Here is a 24,941-nt window from a genome sequence, read left to right on the forward strand (position 1 = left end):
GTGGCAATGTTGATCTTCAGGTGATCGAGTAAAGCTTCTCATGTGCTTTCTCATCACTCCTCTGCAACTACCTCAGCCTCCACTGGATTACTATAGATCCAAAACTTAGAAGTTATTTATCCACTAGATTTGTTTTCAAGATCACAATCATCTAAGTAAATCCAAACAGTTCCAAGGTTATTAAAGAAATATTTATCCACCAATATAATATCATGTCATAACCACTATCCTCCTACTACTACATCTAAGGAGCACAAACACATAATAAAAGCAAGACCAACTGCTCCAATAAGGCTCGTACCACTAAAATCATCATCTATTCTAATTAATTTAAACCATCCCCCCATATGATCTTGTACTCGTAACATTTTTGAGGAGTGCTAGCAAAATCATCAAAGTATACCAACTACAATCCGTTTATATCATCTCCATGCTCATATCCATATGGGGCACATACAAGCAACTAAGCTTAGGTTAAAATATGACAAATCCATGTGCTCAAGTTATCTCCAACCTAGAATCCAACTAGTAATATCCAAGATATCCAATCCACCAATACCGCATTCATGCTAATCATACTATACCTATATAAATCCAATACATCTCAGGTTGGTCATGCTACACCCTAAAGTTCTCCACTTTCAACCTCATGTCAAAATATCACAAATCCAAGTGTCCAATCTCAAGTTTAACTCTGACCTAGAATCCAAGTAGATATATCATTGAACCTAACACAAACAACATTTCTATTACTCCAATATCTTTGTTTTCTTCCATCAATTTGCACAATCATGCTGATCATATTATATTCATATAATCCAATATATCTCTGATTGATCATACTACACCCTCAAGTTTTATAGTTTCAATCTATAAAGGTGTCCATATAGTACAAATCATAACTATGATCCAACAAAGCCCACTATCATGGTTATCTAAGTCCAGTGTAAAGCAAGTTTCCACTGGATGACTATAGATCCAAAAATTAGAAGTTAATTATCCACAAGATATTTTTTCAAGATCACAATCATCTAAGTAAATCCAAACTGTTCCAAGGTTATTAAAGATCTATTTTATCCACCAATATAATATCAGTTCATACGTCCTACCCTCCTCCTACTACTGCATCTAAAGGAGCACAAACACATAATAAAAGCAACATCACCTGCTCCAACAAGGCTCGTACCACTGAAATTGTCATCTATTTTAATTAATCCAAATCATCCTACCATGATGATCTTGTACTCGTAACATTCTTGGGGAGGGCTATCAAAATCATAAAAGTCTACCAACTACGATCTGTTTGTATCATCTTCATGCTCATGTCCATATGGGGCACATACAAGCTACTAAGCTTAGGTCAAAATATCACAAATCCTCAAGTTATTTTTAACCTAGAATCCAACTAGTAATATCCAAGATGATCCAATAGTCTACCAATACCGCATTCATGCTAATCATACTATACCTATATAAATTCAATATATCTCAAGTTGATCATGCTAAAGTCTCTAGTTTCAAGCTCTTGTGAAAATATCACAAATCCAAGTGCCCAATCTCAAGTTTAACTCCAACCTAGAATCCAAGTTGGTGTATCATTGAACCTAACACAAGCAACTTTTCTATTACACCAATATTTTTGTTTTCTTCCTACTAATTCAGTCCAAGATGATGTAATAGTTCATCAATTTTGACAATCATTCTGAACATATTACACATTTAAATCCAATATATCTCTGATTGACTATGGACAGGGGTGCGAGGAAGCTTGTTGTTTGTTGTTGTTGTTCTTGTTGTTGTTGTTGTGTGGACCTAGCATAAATCATAACTATGATACAACCAAGCTCACTATCATGGTTATCTAAGTCCAGTATAACGCAAGCTTTCACTGTATTGATATATATCCAAAAATTAGATGTTACTTTGTGACACTCCAAAATTTTAATTTGGTTTTTTATCAAAAACCTTGTGGTTTTCTTTGAAAAGAGGCCATTTAATTTTTTCTTTCAGAAAACCTTCCCCTTAAAAACTTCCTTTGCTTTGGCAAGGATTTTATTTTTTCAAACTTTGGTGTTTGATCTTTTGAAACTTCTTCTCTGTTGGTTCTCTCTCAAATTTATTTTTGGGAGTTTAATCTTTTTCTTTTAAAGTGAAACTCTATGAAAAACTTGGGATTATCATATCTTGAAAACCACCCATGACTTTGCATTTTTGCCCATGTGATAAAACCCCTCCAAAACCTCCCCTACTCCTTGTGATCAACCTAAGTTCTCTGTCCCAACTAATCCAAGCAAGTTTTGGATTTTATTCTAATTATTTTTCCTCTCAAATCAATTCTGAAAATTATTTGGAGCCTGAGTGATTTTCAAAGCAAGTACCCTTTTGCATTTGAGTTTTGACCTCAAACCAACTCTCCTGGTTAGTCCTTTGTACCCACAACTCAGAACCATCTTGATCCACTCCTCCCCTTTTCAAATTTTTCAAAATTCAGTCTCTGCAAGTTTGGACCAGATTTGCCAAATTTGATGAAATTCATATCTACACTCCTCCAAAAATTCCACCAAAATTCAGGCAGCCTACTTGAGCAATGAGAAGCCACTCCACCAAAAATCAGCTCAAGGAAAAATCACCAGAGGCCAAATTCATTCTGTCGAACACCTTGCATGCACTGCTGCTGTTCAAAATTCAGAAAAATTCAGTTTCAGTGTCGTTTTCGTCCGTCAGTTTCTATCACGCGTAGACAGTGCGCTTGGCTCGATGCTCGTAGCCCCTCCCTCTTGTCCGGAGCTTCACACGCGTGCGTGGAGCCTTCCTGGCGTTGGTGGCGCGCTGGCCCGCCCTCGCCGGCGTCTTCTGCGGCGTCGGGACCTCCCGTGGCGGCCGACAGAAGGCACACCACGGCAGAACGCCGTTCAGCGCCGCCCAAAGCCCCTTGGCTCTCCGCGTGTCCCTGCCGTGCCAGCGCACGCCCGTGGCACCGTCGCCGTGGCCCGGCAAGCACGGAACGTGCTCCCTGCCGCCGACGGGCCGCGCCACCCCCGTTCCGTCGAGCTCGCCCATAACACCAAATCCCAGCCTGTTTAGCACCTAAATGGGACCGGTGGACCTCAACGACGAAGCCCAAGCTCCTAATCCCACTGCACATCCCCGGCACCGCTGTAATCACTCGCCGGAGATCCCCGTTCACGGCAACCGCCTCGGGCCGCCTATAAAAAGGGCCCCCGAGCTCACCCTCGTGCACGCAGCATCACCACTCCTCACCAACGCCACGCCAGGCCACTAGGAGGACCTCAAGGAGGTCTCCTCCCCCAACTCCGGCCGCCCCGATCCGCCTCGGCCTCCACCACGATTCGCTCCGGTGAGGCCATCTCCGGCGCCCAAACCCCGTCCGTTACCCCCTCTAGCTACCAGAAACCTAACCCCCTCTTCAATTTGACCTCTGCAGCCCTCTCCGACGAGTCCCTCGACCACCCGAGCCGCCGTCCGCCGGAGCAAAGCTCGCCGTCGACGTGGTACTCGCCGGCGACCACCACCACCACCAACCGACGAGTGGGACCCCACCGTCAGCCTCTCTGCTCTCTCTATTGAAACGTTTTCTGGAAGCGCCTTCGGGCAAAGTACGTTTTCCCTTTGGGCTGGCGTAGTTTCTACCGAAGCATTTTCTGTTTTTATAAGCTAGCCCCTGGAAATCTTCTGTTTCATTACAGATGAGTCCCTGGACAAAAACCCTTATAACTTTTAAACAGAAAAGTATTTTTGATTGATTCTTTTTCTGTTCTCTTTAAAATTTTGTCTAGTTTTTTATCAGATTTATTTGAAAAATATTTGGTATACTTTCTGTGCACTCCTTGGTATTTACGATAGCGCATATATTTTCTTTATACCGTAGATACCGAAGGAGGTGACGGAGCGGCGAACTTCACCGAGCTAGGCTCTGACTACTTTGAACCAGGCAAGCATGTTTGAACTTTTGATATGATGAGTGTCTTGGCATGTTTTGCATTTAGTTAGTTTCATAGCATGTTGAGAAGCATATCGATGAACGTTATTTTATGCGATAATGAGGTAAGTGAGTTCGATGATCCATAAGTGGATGGATGTGAGTATGAATGGCCATGTGTTGGCATGAGGATGGGTGAGATGACAGTGTCGTAGCATGCCAGTCTTACGCCGGACTATGTGACTTCAGTGTCAAACCGTATCGGTCCAGATCCTCTCATTTCCTCCCTGTACTACCACATGTTTTCCGCAAGGAATATGGTTTAGTAAGTTGCAAACCGCTTTTCTAGTACACACCAAAAGGAGAGGCCGTGATGATGGTTCCATGGCCCTGGATTAAAGCCAGTCATCCGGTCAGGGGGCATGGGTGTTTCCGGTTGGGACCGAGAGGGGGGCACCCCTTAGAGCGCGCGTATATAAATTTGATCCCATGCTATTCGAGATTGTGATCTCCCCGTCTCAAAAGTTTTTCTTGGACGATGTCTAGGGTGATTCCTAGCATCGAGAGGTAGGATGGGTGTGTACTGGTTAGCTGTGTTTTCTTCCGAAATACCGTAAACGGAACTAGTCCTTCGTGACTACGGAAATCCGTTGGCTGTGGGAAAAATTTTGTACAAACTCTGCAGAGTCATATATTCCTCCAAATCATCTATTCCCTGTCCCAGATCGATATTATCTTATCCTAATCCAGTGTCAGTTTTGATGGCAGAGACTCCGGTGATTCGCATGAGTGCTAATTCAGGTTAAATGATTATTCCTGTGGATGGACTAACCCATTTATTCTCATGGATTAAATGTTTATTATGAGTATATTTACTTGTGAATAAAAGCCCTTTCTGCGATGTCGCTCAGACGTCCGACTGTGGCATTGTTGTATTTTATTTTCCTTTAAAGCCCTTTCTGCGATGTCGCTCAGACGTCCGACTGTGGCATTGTTGTATTTTACCTTCTTTTAAAGCCCTTTCTGTGATGTCGCCCCGACGTCCGACTGTGGCATTTCTTTTCAAGCCCTTTCTGTGATGTCGCCCCGACGTCCGACTGTGGCATTTCTTTTCAAACCCTTTCTGTGATGTCGCCCTGACGTCCGACTGTGGCATTTCTTTTCAAGCCCTTTCTGTGATGTCGCCCCGACGTCCGACTGTGGTATTTCTTTTCAAGCCCTTTCTGTGATGTCGCCCCGACGTCCGACCGTGGCATTTCTTTTAAAGCCCTTTATGTGGTGTCGCTAAGACGCCCGACTGTGGCATCATTTCCTTATATTTATTTGTTCACCTTTCGAGGCGTCGCTTCAGACACCCGATCGGTAGTTATTTATGTTCTGTTGGGATTTCAGGCGGACTACCGCTGTTTCCCTTTTTACTTACCTTGTTATGCTAATTTTTTGAATGTACATTGGTGAATTATTCATGACGCATCCATGCATGCATTTGTTATATCTTACGTCCGAACTGTCTTGCGAGTACTTTCAAAGTACTCACTGGCTTGTTGATTTGGCCAGATGCTGACGAAGGCGATCTCATGGATGAAGAGTTTGGTAGCGAGTCCGACACCTAGAGGAGTCCCAGTCAGTCTCGTGCGACCCTGGATTTGGTCACTGTTTTATATCCGCTTCCGCTACCAAATAAATTCATCGAGCCTCACCTCGACGCTCGATGAGATGACAGACTTAGAGTCTTGTATTTCTCTCCCCGTTGTGTTTTTCCACCACCGCCCTATCCTCGAGTCAGTAGTATGCCTCCACACCACTGTGTCATGTCCGCCATTATGTATAATTATTGGCGTGCTTGTAATAATTTGGTTGAGCAACCGTAGTTCGACCCTGTAATATATTTTATGCTACTGGCTTATTGTATCAAGAATTTGTCTACCAGTGAGGAGGATTTCTCTCATACTGGACTCAAAAGATTGGTTTCTCAATAAATATTTTATTGGAAAACCGGTCGTGACATACTTATTCACCAGATTTTTTTTCAAGATCATAATCATCTAAATAAATCCAAACTATTCCAAGGTTATTAAAGATTTATTCATCCATCAATATAATATCACTTCATAAGTACTACCCTTCTCCTACTACTGCACCTAAAGGAGCACAAACACATAATAAAAGCAAGATCAACTGCTCCAACAAGGCTCATACCACTGAAATTGTCATCTGTTCTAATTAATCCAAATCATCCTCCCATGATCTTGTACCCGTAACATTCTTAGGGAGGGCTAGCAAAATCATCACGATGCTCATATTCATATGGGGAACATACAAGCTACTAAGCTTAGGTGAAAATATCACAAATCCAAGTGCTCTAAGTTATCTCCAACCTAGAATCCAACTAGTAATATCCAAGACCATCCAATAGTCCACCAATACCGCATTCATGCTAATCATACTATACCTATATATATCCAATACATCTTAGGTTGATAATGCTACACGCTAAAGTTCTCCATTTTCAAGCTCATGTCAAAATATCACAAATCCAACTGTCGATTCTCAAGTTTAACTCCAACCTAGAATCCAAGCAGATATATCATTGAACCTAACACAAACAATATTTCTATTACTCCAATCTTCTTGACTTTGACTCTTTTTCTAATTTAGGATCGGCACACAAGTGCTCTACTTTGTGTTGGCCCTCGACACTGTTACTCGCACAGCCTTTGAAGCTTGCCAGGCTTCGCCTTCCCTCCGCTACCACATTCACCAGTTTCTTCGACTCTCTTACCTTGTCTACCGACCAATGTTGTCAGAATCACGATTCTGTTATATCATTCTACGACTTTACGATCCAAACTAACCCCTATGATTCTATGATTTTAGTTCATAGAATCTACGTTTCTACGATCCTGATAGTGAAGATTCTACGATTTGCGATCTTACCATCAGAGCTCCGATCCGATTCAAAATCGCGATTCTGACAACCTTGCTACCGACTCTTTGTGGCATCATCGTCTCAGTCACATGTGTGGTGATTGCGACTAGTTTTCGGTGAGTGCTCATGATCCTACACTTCTTGTCCACCTTTCAACTCATGGTCAAACTCTTCTTTATGTCGATTATCACTATGATGACTAAGTACATTGCCTTTGTGAAGGTTCATCATAGTGGGTTTCTTATGTCTGATCTTGGTCCTCTTTGCTACTTCCTAGGGGTTGAGGTTTCTTATACCTCTAATGGCTTCTTTATCAAGCTCATCATCACCTGCGGCTTTCCCACCTCATTCATTACCAGAGACTACCTCACCTGGCTCATCCCCTAAGGCTTCCCCAGTGATTCCCACTCATCCTCTTCTCTACTACATTGGTCATCCGTGTGTTGTGGATTTTTCTGATGAGCCATCTCCCTCGATCGTGTTGCTTTACCCTCCACTATATGCTCTGTCGCATTGTTGTCGCTGCTAGGATGGTGGCAAACTCAATGGTGCCGATGCCTTCCGTGCGATATCGCTAGAGGCTTCATCCTCTCAAGTTGCATCAACAGTCGGAGGGAGGGGACATTTCCACCATGGCTGCTAGCATTCCCTCTCTCAGATCATGAAGAGTATGGAAGTGAGACTAAGAGAAATACCGGAAAGGAGACAATTACTAGCGCATTAGGGGAATGAGACCCAAACATAAATGTTGAGATGCCCACTACCAAAATGGTTGGGTGTATTCTTCTCCAAAGTGGGCCACACTTTTGATGCAAACAAAACGGCGTGGGATATAATCATACTATATCAAGCTCAAATAATGCATCATCTACTACTGGACATGATGGGCACATCGATCCATGTAGTGATTTTCATGACGGTTATCATCTGGATACTCAATACAACAGCAGTTGCCCGAGCTTGCCATCAAACATGCTCGCCGGAGATGTGGCCAATGTACAGGGACGGCCAGATTAAGCGTTTTAGCAAGCATGTGGTGGCAGTAGTGTGGATGCCCACATAGTTGTAGCTTGCCGGGTTTGACCACATGCCAAAGATGCAGCTAGCCTTCAGCCTACATCGGTTTACAATAGTATGCCTCCTCTTACTACTTCATATGGAAAATTGCAGTATTGAGTTGATTTCTCTTGCCCAAGCAATTGCAGTTTGTATTGAAAGTATGCTTCTCTGGCCCCACACAAATAGTTTAGTTTCTTTTAGGGCTAATAAAGAAAATAGCTTCAAAGTTTACCACGTTCATAATAATCATGCAGCTATTTGGTGAGCAGATATGTAGAAGTAGACTACTCGAAATTGGTGTGGTCCGCGTGCAAAATCCTAAAGGTCGTGCTACATCTACTTCAAATAAGTTTTACTTAATTAATACACTAACTTTTTTAGAAAAATTAGCACACTGTGATGTAGTTTAAACACAGTAATATGAGGGGATGCACTGAAGCCAGGAAAAACTAACAAATTGATGTTTGAAGATAAAAGACCCAGTTGCCTTGATTTCATCTGGACCAGAGGAAGGTTAGCTGTAGTACCATGCATTTTCCTCCACACAAACAATTGCCTACTCAAAGTGGTTCCCTCGATGTCCATTAGGTTGAACGCTGGATGGGATACACAATCTACTTCTGTGAGTTCGGTAAAAAAAATCCTGCATGACAGCCAACACTAGTTATATTGCAAAAATACTGAATTTGTATTTCCTTTTAACAAAGATCTCAACCGTAAAATATTCATCAGGTTTGGAGGAATATTATCTGAAGTACTATGCAAGTGACACTGTATTGGTAATTAAATTAATATGGATCATTCGTTATTTCGAGATTCAAGCAATAGTCCACTTTATTTATGTATTCTCTTGCATTATCTGTGATTATGAAACTAATATGATACCTTATTCTCTTCTGACATTTTTTGCATGTTTATGTATTGCTTTGTTTATATCTCTTCTCAAACTTATATATAGTACCAACTTTAGAAATATAATGTGGGTGCATAACAATAATTTTTTAGATCAAGCAAGCCAGTAAAGTGTGTAAGTTTATCAAATATACTTATTCTGGAAACATTCATATCTACTTGCCATCAGAATATTTACCTCTATGTTCGTGCTACAATCTGATTTAACTTTTTACCGGTTAAGTCCAACTTAGCGCCCCGCAACAAAATCAGATTTTTCTAAATTATTGCTACCATGCCAACTTTAGTTTAATTCAAAAATAAAGATATAACTAATGTTGATTGTTGTGTTTCTTCTTTGCAACTTTACCCTTCCACTACCAGAAACTGCACTTTTCCCGACGGCCAGAAACCCACAGGAAAATTCAGATTACCGTCAGGAAACTATTTCCTGTCGGTCAGCCGACAGGCAAAATCCGTCAGGATTAAAACGACAGGGAAATCCTCTAATGCCTGACGGTTAACCGACAGGAATTATTTTCCTGGCGGCTATTCCTGTCGGCTACTCTCAGGAAAATCTTGATTCGTCAGGTTTAGAAACAGACCTTTTGTGACAGCCAGCCGACAGGGAAACATGCATTTTCCTTATGGGTAAACACCCAGGATAAATGAAAACAGAATTTGCATGTTATCCATATCATACCTATGTGCATGCATCCGAGATCAGTATACATACAACACACATATACATATATATAGAGCAAACGATGATCTGACATTTTGCACTTGACAAGTGAAAAGTTTACTTCCTCAAAGGTAATAACATAACAGTTGTACAAATTCATTGGCACCACCACTCTAAATTTTCATCCATCACCTACATTCATCAGTTCATAAGTTCCTAAGTCATCTGGACTACCACCGATGTTCCCACCATCAATGTTGCATACAGTGTTGCCATTGTTGTGGTTGTCCATAGCACCATCCTCCAAACTAACATGAGATGAATAGGTGTTTCCCTGCGAATTCAGGTACAACATTAGGGAGAACTAATATTGAAAAATCAAGAGAAGATGAGCAACATCAGGTAGATATCTAAATCAATAGAAGTTGCATTATAGTGTGCATACTATGGTCCCTACCTACAACATTGATGCTCTCATTGCTGTTAGCATGAGAAATTGTGTATTAAGGTGATTAAGAACATAATGTGCTCTGCTTGTTGACAATTTAAATACCATGACACTTCATTGAGAAAAACACTTAGGCCAATCAAGAAATACGGAAGAAAAAAGAATGCCCACTCAGTATTTTGTTTGTAAATTTGAGATATGGCATATGGCAGCACAATAATCATTGGATGTTATACTATAGCTAGTGTAGTGCTTTTAGGGGAAAAGAATATGAGTAATTAACACTAAAAATGCACCAGTCGCTTTAAGTTCGACCTTGCATCCATTAGGAGGCATTCTTAATGAGGTTTCGGCCTTCTTTGTACTCCCCTCATCGTCAATAAGTAATGCATTGAATAAATGATGAGAATAGCAAATAATAAGGTAAGAACCAACACACCTAAGTATTTGTGAGATAATCACCACATCAAGACAAGCATATACACCGCCTTAGTGTGAGAGGTACCTGAGATAGGTTTTGATTTGCATGCTGCAACTTCTTTGTTCATCAATTTTGACCACATAACTTTGCTGCATCCACACCCTTTCATCATTGGTACCAGAAAGCTTGTTTTACCACTAGTCCATGACGCCTTACCCTTTTTACACCTAAAACAAGCAGGAAAGAATTACTTCATATACACACTCATGAACCATCAGTCTGATAGTGTAATCATTGGTAGATAGCCGAAAGACATAGACAGCAAGTAATTAAGAAAAAAAATGCAAAACAGTCATCACTTCCATCAAGGATATTATTTTCAGTTTTTAGTTCTAATCTACAACAATAATAACCTATGGAGTAAGTTAGTGTGCTGAGTTCCAGAAGCAAAATCGGCTTGTGTTCTTTTGAAACAAGCAAATTGCATGAAGTTAATTCGTTTGGATGGTGCAACCATCTCAAGTTGAAAAGTGCCTCTCTTTTTTCGGATAATAAAAAGCAAGCAATCAAGCCTCAGGTTGTGGCATCTGCCTGGGTCAACTACAAGACACTAGCAAGCGAATATAAACACACAACATTCAGATTTCTATGCTATAAATCAGTTTAACAAACATGTACCTTCCTTTTCTCCAACAGCATCTTCAGGTTCCTCAAAGCAGAGAACAGGCAGAGGAGACAACAAGGCCGAGAGTTCCGATAAAAGTAGAGAGTTCCTTAATTCTCGGAGAGTTCCTGAAAGCACATAACTAGCAACGATAAATGAGACTACTGATAGTACACTTAACAGTAGCATCTAAAAATTTAGATACGAGAGTAAACAAAGCTCTTTCTTGCAAAATGAAAACTGAATAAATCAATACACTCCAAACAAATGCAAAGGGTCCTTATTTTCTCACCCATACGGCTAATCTTTCAAGCAATAAGCCACGCAAAAAAGTAAATCAAGATCCTGCCGCCCAAAGACCTAGATTAATTATACATAAATTTGTATGAATAGATAAGATTCTGACTGCTGTTTTTGGATGACCCAGATTGAGACTTACCACAGTAAAACGGATCAGGTGATTTGGACGAAAGGGAGAGGAGGAGCCTGCTGGTGTCATGTTGGAGGAGTAGCGGGTGGCTTGCTGTTCGTGCGACGGGAGAGTGACCCGGATCTGGATCATGGAGCACGGGGAGCAGGCAACGCGTACAGGGCAGCCCTGTTGGGGTGGTCCAAGGTTAGTGGGATGCGGCGGCAGAGGGAGGTGGAGGCAGAGCGACGGTGGTGGTTCGGGATGGAAGGAGATCGGGGATGGCGGACGAAGGTTGACTCGGGCAGCGGTGGAGGAGCTGGGCGATGAGCGGGTGTGGAGATTGGAGGAGCTGATGGCTAGCAGCGCTGGAACGAGTTCCCTGTCGATGACGGCGGCGGCTGTGGCGAGGAAGTCGGAGGAATGCGGCTGCGGAGGAAGGCGGCGGCCATGGAGCAGACGAGATGGGGAAAGAGGAGAAGTGGGGGATTTTTCTAGGGTCTTCTCCTTATCTCTCTTTGTATACTTTGCTGTAGGCCCATACAACACAGGTTAATATAAGCTGGCGCGAGTAAGTTTCGCTTGAGGCGCCAAAAGGGGAAAAAACGGCGCGAACTAAGAATTTTTAGCCCCAGGCCTGTTTCGCGGTGGTGCGATGGCGGGCTGGGCTCAAAATACTTTTTCCTGTGGGCTGGACAACACAGGAAAACATATTTTCCTGAGGGGCTCAACAAGACCTACAGGAAAGTACAGTATTTTCCTGAGAGTGAAAATTTGCCCGACGGGAATATTATTCCTGTGAGGGGCTTCGGGCCTCACAGGAAAATATACTACTCACAGGAAAAGTATGGTTTCTGGTAGTGTTCTTAGTTTACTCACAATAGAACTATATATGAACTTATTTTTTCTCAGTTACTCGGGCATCATAAAAATGACATGCACCCATATTGCATTGCAGTCTTAAATTGAGTTTTTTTAAGTGAAAATCAGTAGGGAAGGCCACTATTGAGCCAATTTCAGATTTTAATGGATACTGTACAGATGGTATGGTGAAAGTTCCAGATAATTCAAGTTAGCCAATTTGATATTCACTCTTTGTGCTCTGATTAGCGAGATGAGACAAAGTTAAGTCTATACGGCACATGACATTACTAAGTTTTTCTTAATATCTAAGACAAATATGTTGATCACTTTGTAGTTAATTGATAATTTTAATTGATGTATAAAAGAAAAATAAGTGCTCACATTATACTTGATTGTCAAGACATAATCTTGATGGTAGCCCATCTTCAAGTCTTAGTACTCAATCTTACACCAGTTTCCTTTGTTGTTGTTCCCCTTGCAGATTTCCTATGGAGGTCAAAATCCTGCATGGAGCCACCATTTTTTCAGTTCATGAACCTGCACTTCTGGATTACATATATAACAAAGGAAATATGCAGTTGATCTAATTATCTATACTTCCATTTCTTATAATAGTTTGCCACAACCCTTTTCTAAGACAAAAACGTGATATTCTTCTTTTTCCTCGCAACGCTGAGCAATAATAACCACCATAAGAGTATGCTTATAAGGCATATTCCCTTGATGATAATTCAAGAGTTAATGTTTCTTTTCTTAAATGACGAGAGAACAGAAAACCAAATTTAGGATGTCTCTGTTTTTGCCGGCTTCTATAGAGACTATAGTGCATATGAACAACATGATTACATGCCTTCTACTATGTCGTCACCTATACTTATGGTTCTCTTTCCCTCGAAGGTTATTTCTACTGTTACGAGACCATAGTGCTCACATATTGGATGTAATAACATCTTATATTATGGGACAGACGGAGTATTTATCAAGCTTCAGTCATCCCATAGGCTTTGAGGTAAGTTTATAATGTTATTTATTTGTTCTCACTTCTCAGGCATATAATCCTAGTTTTTGGAGAAACACACATAATCCAAACCAGAACCGTCTTATGCTAGATTGTGTTGTGCAAATGATGGGAGCTATATCGAGGGGGGTTATCTAGATGGGATTATAGTTCACTTAGAAATCTGAGATTATTTGCCTCTAGAAATGAACATCGGAACATCAGCACCATGCATTTCTTTCCACAAAATTATAACTCAATTTTTTTAGGATCATATAGAAGAACGGTGGAGCTTCTTAAGCGGAGAGCTAAGCAATCAAGCAGTAGTATATCTGGTAGGTAGGAAGATGAGTTGCTGCTTCGGTAGTGGAAAAAATAACTGACAGAAACCATGAATTTGTTAATCAAGCAACCATGTTAAGTAAACAAAACCCCTCTTTTATCTGGTAGGCAGGAAGATAGGTTGGTGAATAGTACTGCAAAAGAACTAGGAAATAATGCAAAAAACAACCTGATAATATTGTACTCCCTCCGTTCCTAAATATTTGTCTTTCTAGACATTTTAAATGACTATTACATACGGATGTATGTAGACATGTTTTAGAGTGTAGATTCACTCATTTTGCTTTGTATGTAATCACTTGTTGAAATGCCTAGAAAGACAAGTATTTAGGAACGGAGGGAGTACTATGTAATTGACAGAAGCGGGCAAGCATTTCCATACCTGATGATTTCATGAACCTTTTATACCACATTGTAGGAGTGTAGCTTTCAGACCAAACACCTTATAAGCGCAGTTCCAGATGAGAAAAATTGTGTCGTAATTTAGGTGCACTGATTTTTAATATTGGAGTTGAGACCTGTCATGAGCAGAGTTAAGACATAATCTATTCCATTAAAAAACATATTTCCTGTTTTGGTCAGTACAATTTCATTATCACAGCCGAGGCCTGTCTTGAACAGAGTTAAGGCATAATCTATTCCATTAATCAAATGACCTTTTTTCCTATTCTGCTCAATACAATTTGATGACCACAGTTGCATATACTAGCAATTTTGATCAACACAAAATTTCTGGAGATTAGAGCAATTATGCAAGAAGAAAAGGAATGGAAATATTAATGATTTGAAAAATAAACAAAGCAGGATCAAAAGAGACGTCACACTTACATAGCGATTGCTTCTGCAGCTAATATCTTCTGTCACAATCATCATAGCACCAGAATGCACTTGATCATAGTGCACTCCATGTGAACTTGAGATCCCCGGCAGTTGATACAAATGCTCAAAGATTGCCCCTTTTGATGAACCCAAACCGAAGTACATATCCCCAATCCATGCGGCTGCACATAACAAGTGGAATTTAGAAGGAAATCGCTGGACCGCATAGCCATAGGCAGGCAGGGAATGGCTGACTGAACATTTTACTTGTCCGGTCATCCCAGCGCATTGCATGCTACTGAGCTATGCAGTTTACCCAGTAAATTAACCAACCACACACAATTGGGCAACAGATCGGTGGAAGAACAGCTGCTGCATAAACCAGGAACCACACAGCTGTTGCATTGCCATCAGTTACCAAATGGTGGAGCAGAGTAGAGCTAGCAGCAAACAGTGTGGATTCTGAAATTCTCTAGCTACTTCACTGCATCCACGGCTGCTAATCTTGTTAACCGTTCCTACCATATGAATTCGCTGGTCCTAACAACGCAATGTAATGCATGGGTTGTTCATGGCAGCATGTATGGTTGTCGTTTCTGATTCCTGAGAGAGGATGTGTGGCTGGTTTCGTACCTTTCTTGCGGACGCAGTGGTTGTGGTCACGGGAGCATGTCGTCGCAGGGCTCCTCCCACCGCTGCCAGCATCCAGGGATACTCAGATCAGAAACAAATGACAATACAATCCATGGATTCCTGGCAGAGGGTTGAAGGGCACGCACCGTCGTAGTTGAGGGTCGCGCTCGAGCGGCTGCGGAGACGTGGCCGCGGAGGGGAGGAGAATCTGCGGCCTCGGGGCACTCTGCCGGGGGGCCGTAAGGGAGGTGGGCTCCGTGCCGTCGTGCGCCCAGCCGTCCACCGCACCATCGTCATGGGCCTGGTGCGAGGGGACGGGCGGCGCCGTCCAGTTCCATCCCCGCGAGCTAAGGCGAGCAAGAAGTGGGCGAGCCGGCGGAGATGTTACGTGAGCGGCGTCTAGGGTTTCACGCGGACTCTCTCCTCGGTGGACTGGCCGGCGGCCTGGATGGATTGGAAGCCGAACCTTACATCCATTGATCCCCTGCTACGCTCTGAATCATACACGAACCACGCGAGCGAGGAAGAAATGGGAAGCACTCATCAATCGGCCGACGGTGGAAGCGTCGGGATGTGAGAGAGGGAAAAGATTGGGAGAGACGGGGATGAGGGGGCGGCGGCAGCGGATTGGTTTTTCAGTTCCCCGACCATGTTCTTGGAGACGGCGGCGGCGGATTGCAAGACGGACGACTGCCAACTGCGTGGGCTACTGGGCTGGGCTTCCTTTTTCTCTTTCGTGTTGAAGAACAACTTTGGAAGAGGCCACGCACCAATGGTCAGAAAAGGAGGCGGGGACGTCCGGAAAACCCTATTTGACGCGTTTTGCGTCAAACAGTCGATCAATCGCACACACGAACGCGAGCGAGCGAGCTATTGGGCCGGCCCATCTTTAGTAGGTATCACATTCGATTTAAGGAATCTTCTCGAGTGTTCCCAACTGTTTTTATAGGTTTTGGAAACCTTCTAGAAGGTCCCTGGACCAGTTTTTTCTGTTTCTGTTTCTTGTTCTTTTTCATTTTCATTTTCTCCTTTTCTTTTTTTCATTTTCTTATTCATGTTCCTTTTTGTTCGAAAATTTCAACCAATTTGTGGAATTTCAATAAATGATCTCGTTTTCAAAATTTGTCAAAAAATAAAAAAAAACTCTTCAAAAAGTGTTCGCGTCTTACAAAAATTGTTTGCATTTTACAAAAATGTTGGAAGCTATAGAAAAATGCCTTCATTTTCAATATTTTTGTTCATGTATACTGAAAAAATTGCATTTACAAAATTGTTTAGGCTATTCAAATTGTTCTCCATTTCAAAATTTTGTTCCTGATTTTTTAAGAAATTTTCCTGTTTTCAATTTTTGTTCACCAATTAAAAAATATCACATTTTCAAAAATTGTTCTAGATTTCAAAATTTGTTCATAAATTCAAGAAATGCTCCTGTTATTAATTTTTTTCGCAAATTCCAAAAATTTTCAAGAATTTTTAAAAATGGTCATATTTATTAACTTTTGTTCACCAATTCAGAAAAATGGGAATTTCCAAAAAATGTTCCACCTTTCCAAATTTTTCCACATCATCAAAATGGTCAAGTTTTTCCAAATTTGACCCCGAGTTCCAAAAATGTTCTGGGGAATTCATAAAATGTTCAGTTCTTGAAAATTTTGTTCGTAATTTTGAAAAATGCTCATGCTTTCAGTTTTTTGTTGCTGTTTTTCAGAATAATTTTTGAATTTTCAATAAATTCTTTTTGATTTTGAAAAAAATGCCGTTTCATGTTGTTTCTTTAAAAAAATTGAGATTCCCAAAATTATTTTAACTTTTAGTTTTTTTGCTATGAAATATGAAAATGTTTGCGTTTCAAAACATATTATGTTTTTTCAAAAAGAAAAACTTGTTTAAAATTTTAAAAATAGTTTTAAATATGTTTCGGCTTATGTTCTATAAGGCGGACTGTCATTTTGTGTGCGAAATCCCAGGAATTATGGTGGCTATTAGCGTTGCTCACTTGCAGTAAGTTATCTATTCGATCCCTGCCGCTGTTGTATGTTTTTACTTATGTTTGTTTTCATTTTTGCTCTACATTTTCATATAGGTCAAGAACATTTTTTAATAAGTGCTCAACATTGTTTGTACACACACTCAACGTTGTCCGAACGCTTTTCAGCATTTTTCAAATACTTTGGTTCAACATTTTTAATACTTATTCAACATTTGAAATACTTGTTCAACATTTTTCATATACTCGTTCAATATTTTTAATAATTATTCAACATTTCTAAAATACTTGTTCACCATTTTGATACATATTCAACATTTTTCAAATACTTATTCAACATTTTTTAATACTTCTTTCAATATTTTACAAATACTTGTTCAACATTTTTTTATATTTATCAACACTTTCAAATAATTGCTCAACATATTTCATATACTCGTTCAACATTTTATAATAATTATTCAACATTTTCAAAGTACTTGTTCAATGTTTTAATACTTATTCAACATTTTTAAATACTTTTTCAACATTTTTAATTACTATTTTAACATTTTTAAATACTTATTCAGCATTTTTCAGATAAGGCAGACTGCCATTTTATGTACGAAATCCCAGGAATTATGGTGGCTATTAGCGTTGCTCACTTGTAATAGGTTATCTGTTTGATCCCTGCCGTTGTTGTATGTTTCATTCAGTTTGGCGCTTCAATCTTAACATGAGAAGTTAACTTTCGCAGTGGCTAGCACAGCGTGCCAACAACCACGAAGTCCCACGGTCGATAGACAGCTCACGCTTGCTCCTTTTTTTGCTTTTTTTCGTCTCGCGATCGTGCCACCAGAAATGGGCTGGCCCAGCTTAGCTGCGCCCTTTGCGAAACATCCGCACTTTACCGCATCGAGCGGCATATAGGAGGTCCAAGGACGTCCTGTAGGAAAAATGTTGGTTTCTCTAAAATTTATAAAATTTCTTTAGTGGTCACATCTCAAATTCCAGATGCAAACAAGGATTTTAATTGTGAGAAGTTGGAAATTTTCCATGATCTATACAACAAATTTGCCATGATGTTTTCTCTGAAAAAGTCTTCAAGTAGGGTGAAGCTACCATGCTTTAGAAAACCAAAATTCTAAAAAGTTGGCATGTGAACATTTCAAAAATATGTAAATTTGCCATGTGCCAACTTGAAAAAAATCATAAAAATGCCATCTTAACATTATATGCAAATTATATGAATTTTCCATGTTTGAAAAAACTAATATGTTACTAATTTGACATGTGACCTGCAGGAAATTTTTTAAATTGAGAATGTGTAAATATGTTTTTCTTAGAAAAATACAAAAATATGTAAAATTGACATGTGCCAAATAAGAAAACATTCCCAAAATTGTCATGAATAAGGGAGAAAAATTACTAAAGCTTACCATGGGGGCATTAAAAAAAAGAGCTAAATTTGCCATGTTTGGAAGACAAAAGATGTTATGAATTTGTCATGTGACTAGGAGAAATATATTCTCCTTGTTTTTACTCTAGGAGAAATATGTTGACATGCCAACGTTAAAAAATGTTTTACTTGTCATGTGTCATCGCACATGTGCAAACTACACGCGAGACACCAGGGACTGAGAACGTCCCTTGCCGGTTCGTAGACAGGGTGCAAGGTGAGGATCTATCCCAAGAAGAAATGCATGACAAGATATAATGATTTACCCAAGTTCGAGTCACATGGTTGCGTAATACCCTGCTCCTACTTTGAGTGTGGATTATTTGGTGAACAGAGAGCTATATATCCTTTCCGGGAACGGGGGTAGTAGTGTGGCTTCTATTGTTATTCTACCAAGTCTCCAACCTAGAGCAGATCCAGCTGACCTGCCCGAAAAGTCTCCTAAAAATTCCCCTATTCCTCGGTAGCTTGGTACCACAATGGCTTCGCTACTAAGGAAAATTCCCCTATTCCTCAGTAGCTTGGTACCACAATGGCTTCGCTACTAAGGAAAATACCTAGTCAAACTAGATAGGTAGGTGCAATGAATGAGTGACGGTGTCATCGTCTTCTGGCTCCTGGGAACGAACTGCCATCTTGCCACCACTGCTCATGGTGCCACTTGAGCTGGGCATGACATATCTCTGTACAGGTGTGCAACATGTGGTGAAATAATGGGGTGATTCATACTGCACGTCTTGTCTCTCCACTGGCACGCCTGCACCCCCACCATGTGGCACGAAAGCTTTGTGTGGGCAGAGCAGACGCGCCACGCGTGGGAGGGAGGCGGTAGCTTGCTATCGATGCTTGCTAAGAACGGGCTAGCTGGAGGGGTCATTTGCCAGTCGTTGTCGGGCAGCTCGGCCTTGTTCCTTTTGGCACTTGTTTGGCTTGGAGAAGGATGCAACAGATCTTGAGGCATGCCTCTACGGAGCTTAGGCTCCCTCTTGAAGATGTTTGTTGATGATGATTTTGACCAAGATCTGCATACCACCACAGAGTGGTGGAGGTAGCTTTTTGTTGGTGGAGAACTCCTTTGTCCTCTTGGTTTTGACCACGAGGCGACCATGATCCCTGTGCAGTTGGGTCCGTGAACCCAGTGGTCACGGTACCGACACCATGTGACAAGTTTAAAAATTCATTGTTTTGCCATGTGGGCATTGTGAAATAATTAAAATTTACCATGTTTAGAAAACAAAAAAATGATATGAATTCTCCTAATTTGTTGTATGTGTAAACCTAAATTGAACATTCACACACAAGCAGAAAAATTTGCCATTTGTGTGAAACTAAAATTGCCATTCAACATGAGTAGAAAATTGCCATCCCACCTCAAAATGCCATACTATTTATGCATGGCAAATGGTATAAAATTTGAAAATAAAAAAGCTAACAGCAGCAACTATAATTTTGTTTGGAAATTGTAGAGAGACAATTTTATACAGTAAACAAAGTCTTGTAAGAACATAATTATTGTAGAAAAACTGTTTTTAGGACAACATGTAATTATAAAGAAGTGTATGCAACACGCCTCAAATGTATCGACATACTTTGGGAGTTTCTAGCAATGCAAAATAGAAAGCATTTGTTAGATGTATCAACTAGAGTGTGTTTGACAAACACTGAAATTATTGATGATGGTGGTCCGGATTTGCTGTGTTGGGATCTCACCCCAAATGGTATTTGCTCTTCTAAATCTTCTTACAAGCTTTGCCTCCAGGAGCTTCATAATAATCCTAGAAATTCCCCTATGGATATTCTTTTGGACTTGAAAGACTTTCTCGAGCTCATTTGGAAGCAAAAAAGTTTGCTCCCTCGTGTTCAAACTTTTGCTTGGAGACTTCTTCGTAGGGCTTTGCCTACGGGCATGAGAGCTGGCCGCTTCTCTGTTCACATCTCTCCGTCTTGTTGTAGATGCGGACAGCAGGAGGATGAATTTCACCTCTTTTTTCTCTGCGACTTCGCGAGAGCAGCTTGGTTTTCTTCTCCTTGGTTTATTCGAGCGGATGTTCTTACTCAAGGGCACTCTTCTATGCATTCCATTCTCATCTTTCTTATTAATATGAGTCACCCTCATGCTTCTATTCAAAATGTTCTTAATTTTTTATGGTGCCTATGGAAAGCTCGAAATGATTTTCTTTTTGATAGGAAAAATCATAGTCCTCATCAGGTTAATATTGCTGCTACAACTTTGGACTTTGGGCATTTGCATAATCTTCACAATCCTTCTTCTGAGCAGCCTCTTTCTACTAATCATCATTCTACTGATATTTTACCTAAGCAGGGCAAAACGCTTAAATCGGATTTGTTAATTTTTGGGACTAAAATTTTCTCTGATGCAGCATTTAGATCGTCCAAAATCCCAGGACTCGCTCGAGGACATGTGGGCACAGGTATAGGTGTTTATATTTCCATGCCTTCGGATCAAGGTGAGATTAGTATTGAGGTTCAAGCTTAGGCCTCTTCAACTTCAACTCCCCTTCAAGCCGAGGCAGTTGCCCTTTCTTGTGCAGCTCACCTTGCCGCTCAGCTTAATATTACTAATCTCACGTTTCTGACGGACTGTCTTTCTCTTGCTTCTGCTGCTGCCTCAAGAAATATTTCAGATTCTGCTGCTCATTGGAACATTAGAAAAAAAGTTGGCTATTTTTCTCAAAGTTACGTCTAATTTAGCTGCTCAAGTGTTTCATGTTTCCAGGGAAATCAATGGTGTCGCTCATAATCTGGCTCAGCAGGTTTTCTGATCTGTCGGAGAGACGCAAGTTGCTTGTTTTGCTCATGCTCACTCAAATTCTCCATGTCCAGTGGTGGCCCTTCTTTCAAACTTTCAACTTGCAGGTATTCAACTGCACACGGTGCATTGCTTCTAAGGCAGGTCAAGCATCTCTGGCACATAATGTTGTTGGCAGTTTTCTTGCCCAACGATTCATTCTTTGGGCTGCTTGTTTGGAGGAGATCAGAGTATTCTTTGTTTTCTTTTTCTCAGATGTTTTCTCCTCTAGTTCTGATCATGTTGCTCACGGCATAGTGCTTCTGGCCACTTTGCCCTACTAGGCTCCTTTCTTCAGTCCCCCCTCATAGTTTCTGCATCTTTTCTTTCCATCTTTGGCAGATCTATGTAACACACTTTGTTCAATCTCTTTGAGCTGTATGAAATATGTGGCACTTTTTGGTGCCTTTGCTTGTTCAAAAAAAAAAGAGTGTGTTTGACAAGTCAAGAATCGTGACTAGAATGAAGATGAGCGTAAGTAATCATGGTTTTTTTCGTCACTAAGGAAGTTCAGTTTTACTGGAAACAATAATGACAATAAGTGTTAAATTGAGAAAAATTAAAGAGTAAACGTGCGTGCAAGGATTTGCCAAAAGAATGCACTATTTAGAGCGTAATTGGTTTGATGTCAAATTTATACTGTACGTGACAACCAACAAATGCTCGGGTCACTCACTCCGCTGGTTCTGCTTATCATGTTGGAATTATGTGTCCTGCAACTATATTCAAATTATTAGGAATTACTAGTATTCGAAATACCTCATTATGGAATTATACGTGTATTTATTCATGGAATTACTTTACATGATTATCATGGAATTATCACTTGCTGAAACGTACTTAAGTTGTATGCTTAAGGAAGCTGGTCGATTATCAGTGGAATACAATATGCTATTTATATTGGAAAGACTACCCGGGTACAATGATAATCGGAAGGAGCTAGATCATATAGTTAGACTACAGCTCTGATGCTGGTCTACATAATTAGAGGAATTTACACTCTATTATGGCGCATTGCTCACAAGCGTGTGCTCCGGGGACATAACGGGTAGAATTCGTTAGAGGAATTTGATCTGGACTCTATCCCGGAAAATTAGATGAAAAGACCAGGAATCTTATCTGTAGAAGAGGTGGACTCTTTGAAAACACAGTATAAGAAGGTCCCTATCCCCTAGCCTCAGATATGCGAATTGTGAACGGTACCACGAATAAGCGCAGAGGAATAGGGGGTAGACCACAAACCCTCAATTTTCTAACATATCATACATGCATGCCCCGAATAAGTATTTGAAAAGGCATTTTTATTATCTTTGTAATGTCACACATGAAGAAGATAGCGCATGTGCCCTAACCCACGATTGCTGAGCACCGCAATTTTTTCTGATCCACTGTGCATCCTTCTTTCGAGCAGCAGCACCGCCACCAATTCGAGGCCTACTGTTAGCAGTAGAATCCGCCTTAAATGGTCGGCTCGCCGATCACTAGTGTGTATCACTGGTCAGTTTTTCGTACTATGCAGTTTCTGGAGCAGCGGCAGCAGACCGTGCTTGGCGAACTCGGCGATGCGGTCGACGTCCGGGATGACCTCCTTGGCGGCGTCGAGCGCGGCAAAGCGGTCCGCCCAGGCCGCCAGCAACGGGGTCCGGGCGGCGTCCAGGAGGTTCACGCCGGCCACCGCGTGGAACGCGCGCATCCACGCGACGAACCCGCCGAGCGCGATGTCCACGTACCCCGGGCCGTCGCCGCCGAAGAAGGGCTTGCCCTTGGAGCACTCGCCGAAGGCGCCCTCCATCTTCTGCAGCGCTGCCGCCGCGGCTTCCGTCGCCGCCGCCCTCTCCTCGTCCGTCGTCCCCACGAACGCCTTGATCCACGACGCAAAGAACTGCACGCCCAAACGCACGCACGCAAGGATCTACGATTAAGTAGCAGAAAGGTGTCGGTGTTCATCTGCAATATTGCTGCATTCTTACCTGGTCGTCGGCGTAGGCGGCCCAGAAGCGCGCGACGGCGCGGTCGTGGGGGTCGGCGGGGAGGAGGGCGGGGCCGGAGCCGGGGAAGGCCTCGTCGAGGTACTGCACGATGAGCATGGACTCGCAGACGGGCTTGCCGGCGTGGAGGAGCACGGGGACCTTGGTGTGGACGGGGTTGGAGGCGAGGAGGAGGTCGCTCTTGTTGGTGAGGTCCTCCTCGGCGTACTCGTAGCCGGTGAGCCCCTTGAGGTGCAGCGCGACCTGCACCCGGTGCACGAACGGGCTCACCCAGGCCCCCAGCAGCTTGAGCTCGTCACTCCCTCCTCCCGCTGCTCCGGCCGCCATGTCGTCGGACGAACTGATTTCTCGCGTGCTCTCCGGCCAATGGCTGAGGTTTTTGTTCTGCGCTCCGAGGGAAGGACGGCACAGCACACGATCTATAGTCATATAGATAAGGTGATAAGGTGATTCTTGTGGTCGTTACAGTGCGTATGTACCCTGCGATGTAGACGGCGGCTATAAGCATGGCGGCCCCCGGCCCTACGACAACGATAGAAAATATTCTTGTGGGGGGCTGGGCGTTGGACGGTGAATAGATAGCCATCACACTAACTCCTTCGTCTACAAGTATGACCAGACAGCGCCCTCGAATAAGTTTTTTCTACCGGAGCCGGGAGCTACCGGTGAAGAATCTACCGTTCAATTGCTTTCTCTGAGATTCGCGCCAGCTTTTTATGTATAAAGTAAAAATAATTTACTATGCAATACAAACAGTACATAAAGGAATACATCTGTGCATGTCAGATGTGTGGCAGCTTTAGAGATGACTTAGTGGGTGACTGATTAAAAGGACGGTGCATGGGTTCTCTCCCCCAAACAAAGTAGTTGCATTTTATTTGCTCGTCATATTTTGAATGGTTAATAACTTATGAGCGAAATTTCCATTAATGAATTTTTTTGTACATTTGAATTCAGGGTGATAAGACCTTTAAAACAAGACCGGTCTTGGATACAATTTAGCTAGATTGAATTTTTACTGTTTCAATTAATTTCACATTACAAAAACTATGATTTTACTCATTTCAATAAACAAAGAGTACTCATTCCGAACAAATTATTTCACTGATTTGAAATACAGCTTTCACTCATTTACAAATTGATTTTATTATTTCAAAATTATATTTCATATATTTCAAACAACTGATTTCACTCAGTTGAAAAAACTTATTTCACTCATTTCAGAGAACACATTAGATTCACTCATTTGAAGTACTATATTCCACTCGTTTAAAAAACTTATTTCACACATCACAAAAAATATATTTTCAAACTATATTTCATTCGTTTCAAGAAACTAATTTCACTTATTTCAGAAAACACACACATTACATTTAGTCAATTGAAATACAATATGTCACTTGTTTCAAAAAAGTGATTTTACTCGTTACAGAAGATAGATTTCGCTCATTTCACTAGTTTCAGAAAACACATCACACTCACAATATACAGAAATAAATAAGGATTTTTCACAAAAATAATATTTCAATTTTTTCACTCATATAAAATATATCATTCAAACACATATTTCTAGGAAATAATTAGAATCTATGAAATTTGTGAAATTAGATTTTTGAAC

At 41.3% G+C, this 24,941-nt stretch overlaps 1 protein-coding gene and 2 long non-coding RNA genes across 4 annotated transcripts; all 3 read right to left on the bottom strand.

Moving 5' to 3' along the window:
* Positions 1 to 5,962: 5,962 nt before the first annotated feature.
* LOC123190712 (uncharacterized) lies at positions 5,963 to 15,781 on the bottom strand. The gene is made up of 6 exons (XR_006496514.1): positions 15,248 to 15,781; positions 15,102 to 15,163; positions 14,478 to 14,650; positions 14,032 to 14,167; positions 12,692 to 12,813; positions 5,963 to 8,571 (listed from the first exon to the last, which is right to left on the bottom strand). It is a non-coding gene; the product is annotated as an uncharacterized lncRNA (long non-coding RNA).
* Positions 9,576 to 11,974, bottom strand: LOC123190710 (uncharacterized). Of its 2 annotated transcripts, none has more exons than XR_006496512.1 (4): positions 11,477 to 11,974; positions 11,052 to 11,165; positions 10,458 to 10,600; positions 9,576 to 9,838 (listed from the first exon to the last, which is right to left on the bottom strand). It is a non-coding gene; the product is annotated as an uncharacterized lncRNA (long non-coding RNA). The 2 variants fall into 2 exon arrangements; XR_006496511.1 differs by having other exon boundaries at positions 11,052 to 11,179; positions 11,477 to 11,948.
* Positions 15,782 to 22,619: 6,838 nt separating the features above from the next.
* LOC123190713 (probable glutathione S-transferase GSTU6) lies at positions 22,620 to 23,757 on the bottom strand. The gene is made up of 2 exons (XM_044603418.1): positions 23,306 to 23,757; positions 22,620 to 23,217 (listed from the first exon to the last, which is right to left on the bottom strand). The coding sequence occupies exons 1-2, from the start codon at positions 23,750 to 23,752 to the stop codon at positions 22,834 to 22,836; spliced, it is 831 nt and encodes a 276-aa protein (XP_044459353.1). The 5' UTR covers positions 23,753 to 23,757; the 3' UTR covers positions 22,620 to 22,833.
* Between the last annotated feature and the right edge of the window lie 1,184 nt (positions 23,758 to 24,941).

This window comes from Triticum aestivum, chromosome 2A, assembly GCF_018294505.1.
Source record: "Triticum aestivum cultivar Chinese Spring chromosome 2A, IWGSC CS RefSeq v2.1, whole genome shotgun sequence".
NCBI classification, from domain to species: domain Eukaryota; kingdom Viridiplantae; phylum Streptophyta; class Magnoliopsida; order Poales; family Poaceae; genus Triticum; species Triticum aestivum.

What these genes read in the sequence shown, in the direction of transcription:
- LOC123190713 (XM_044603418.1), bottom strand. Translation starts at nt 23,752, where the DNA reads ATGACTATAGATCGTGTGCTGTGCCGTCCTTCCCTCGGAGCGCAGAAC. An exon ending in CCGCCTACGCCGACGACCAG is followed by an intron (nt 23,218 to 23,305) that starts GTAAGAATGCAG and finishes TTGGGCGTGCAG; the next exon opens with TTCTTTGCGTCGTGGATCAA.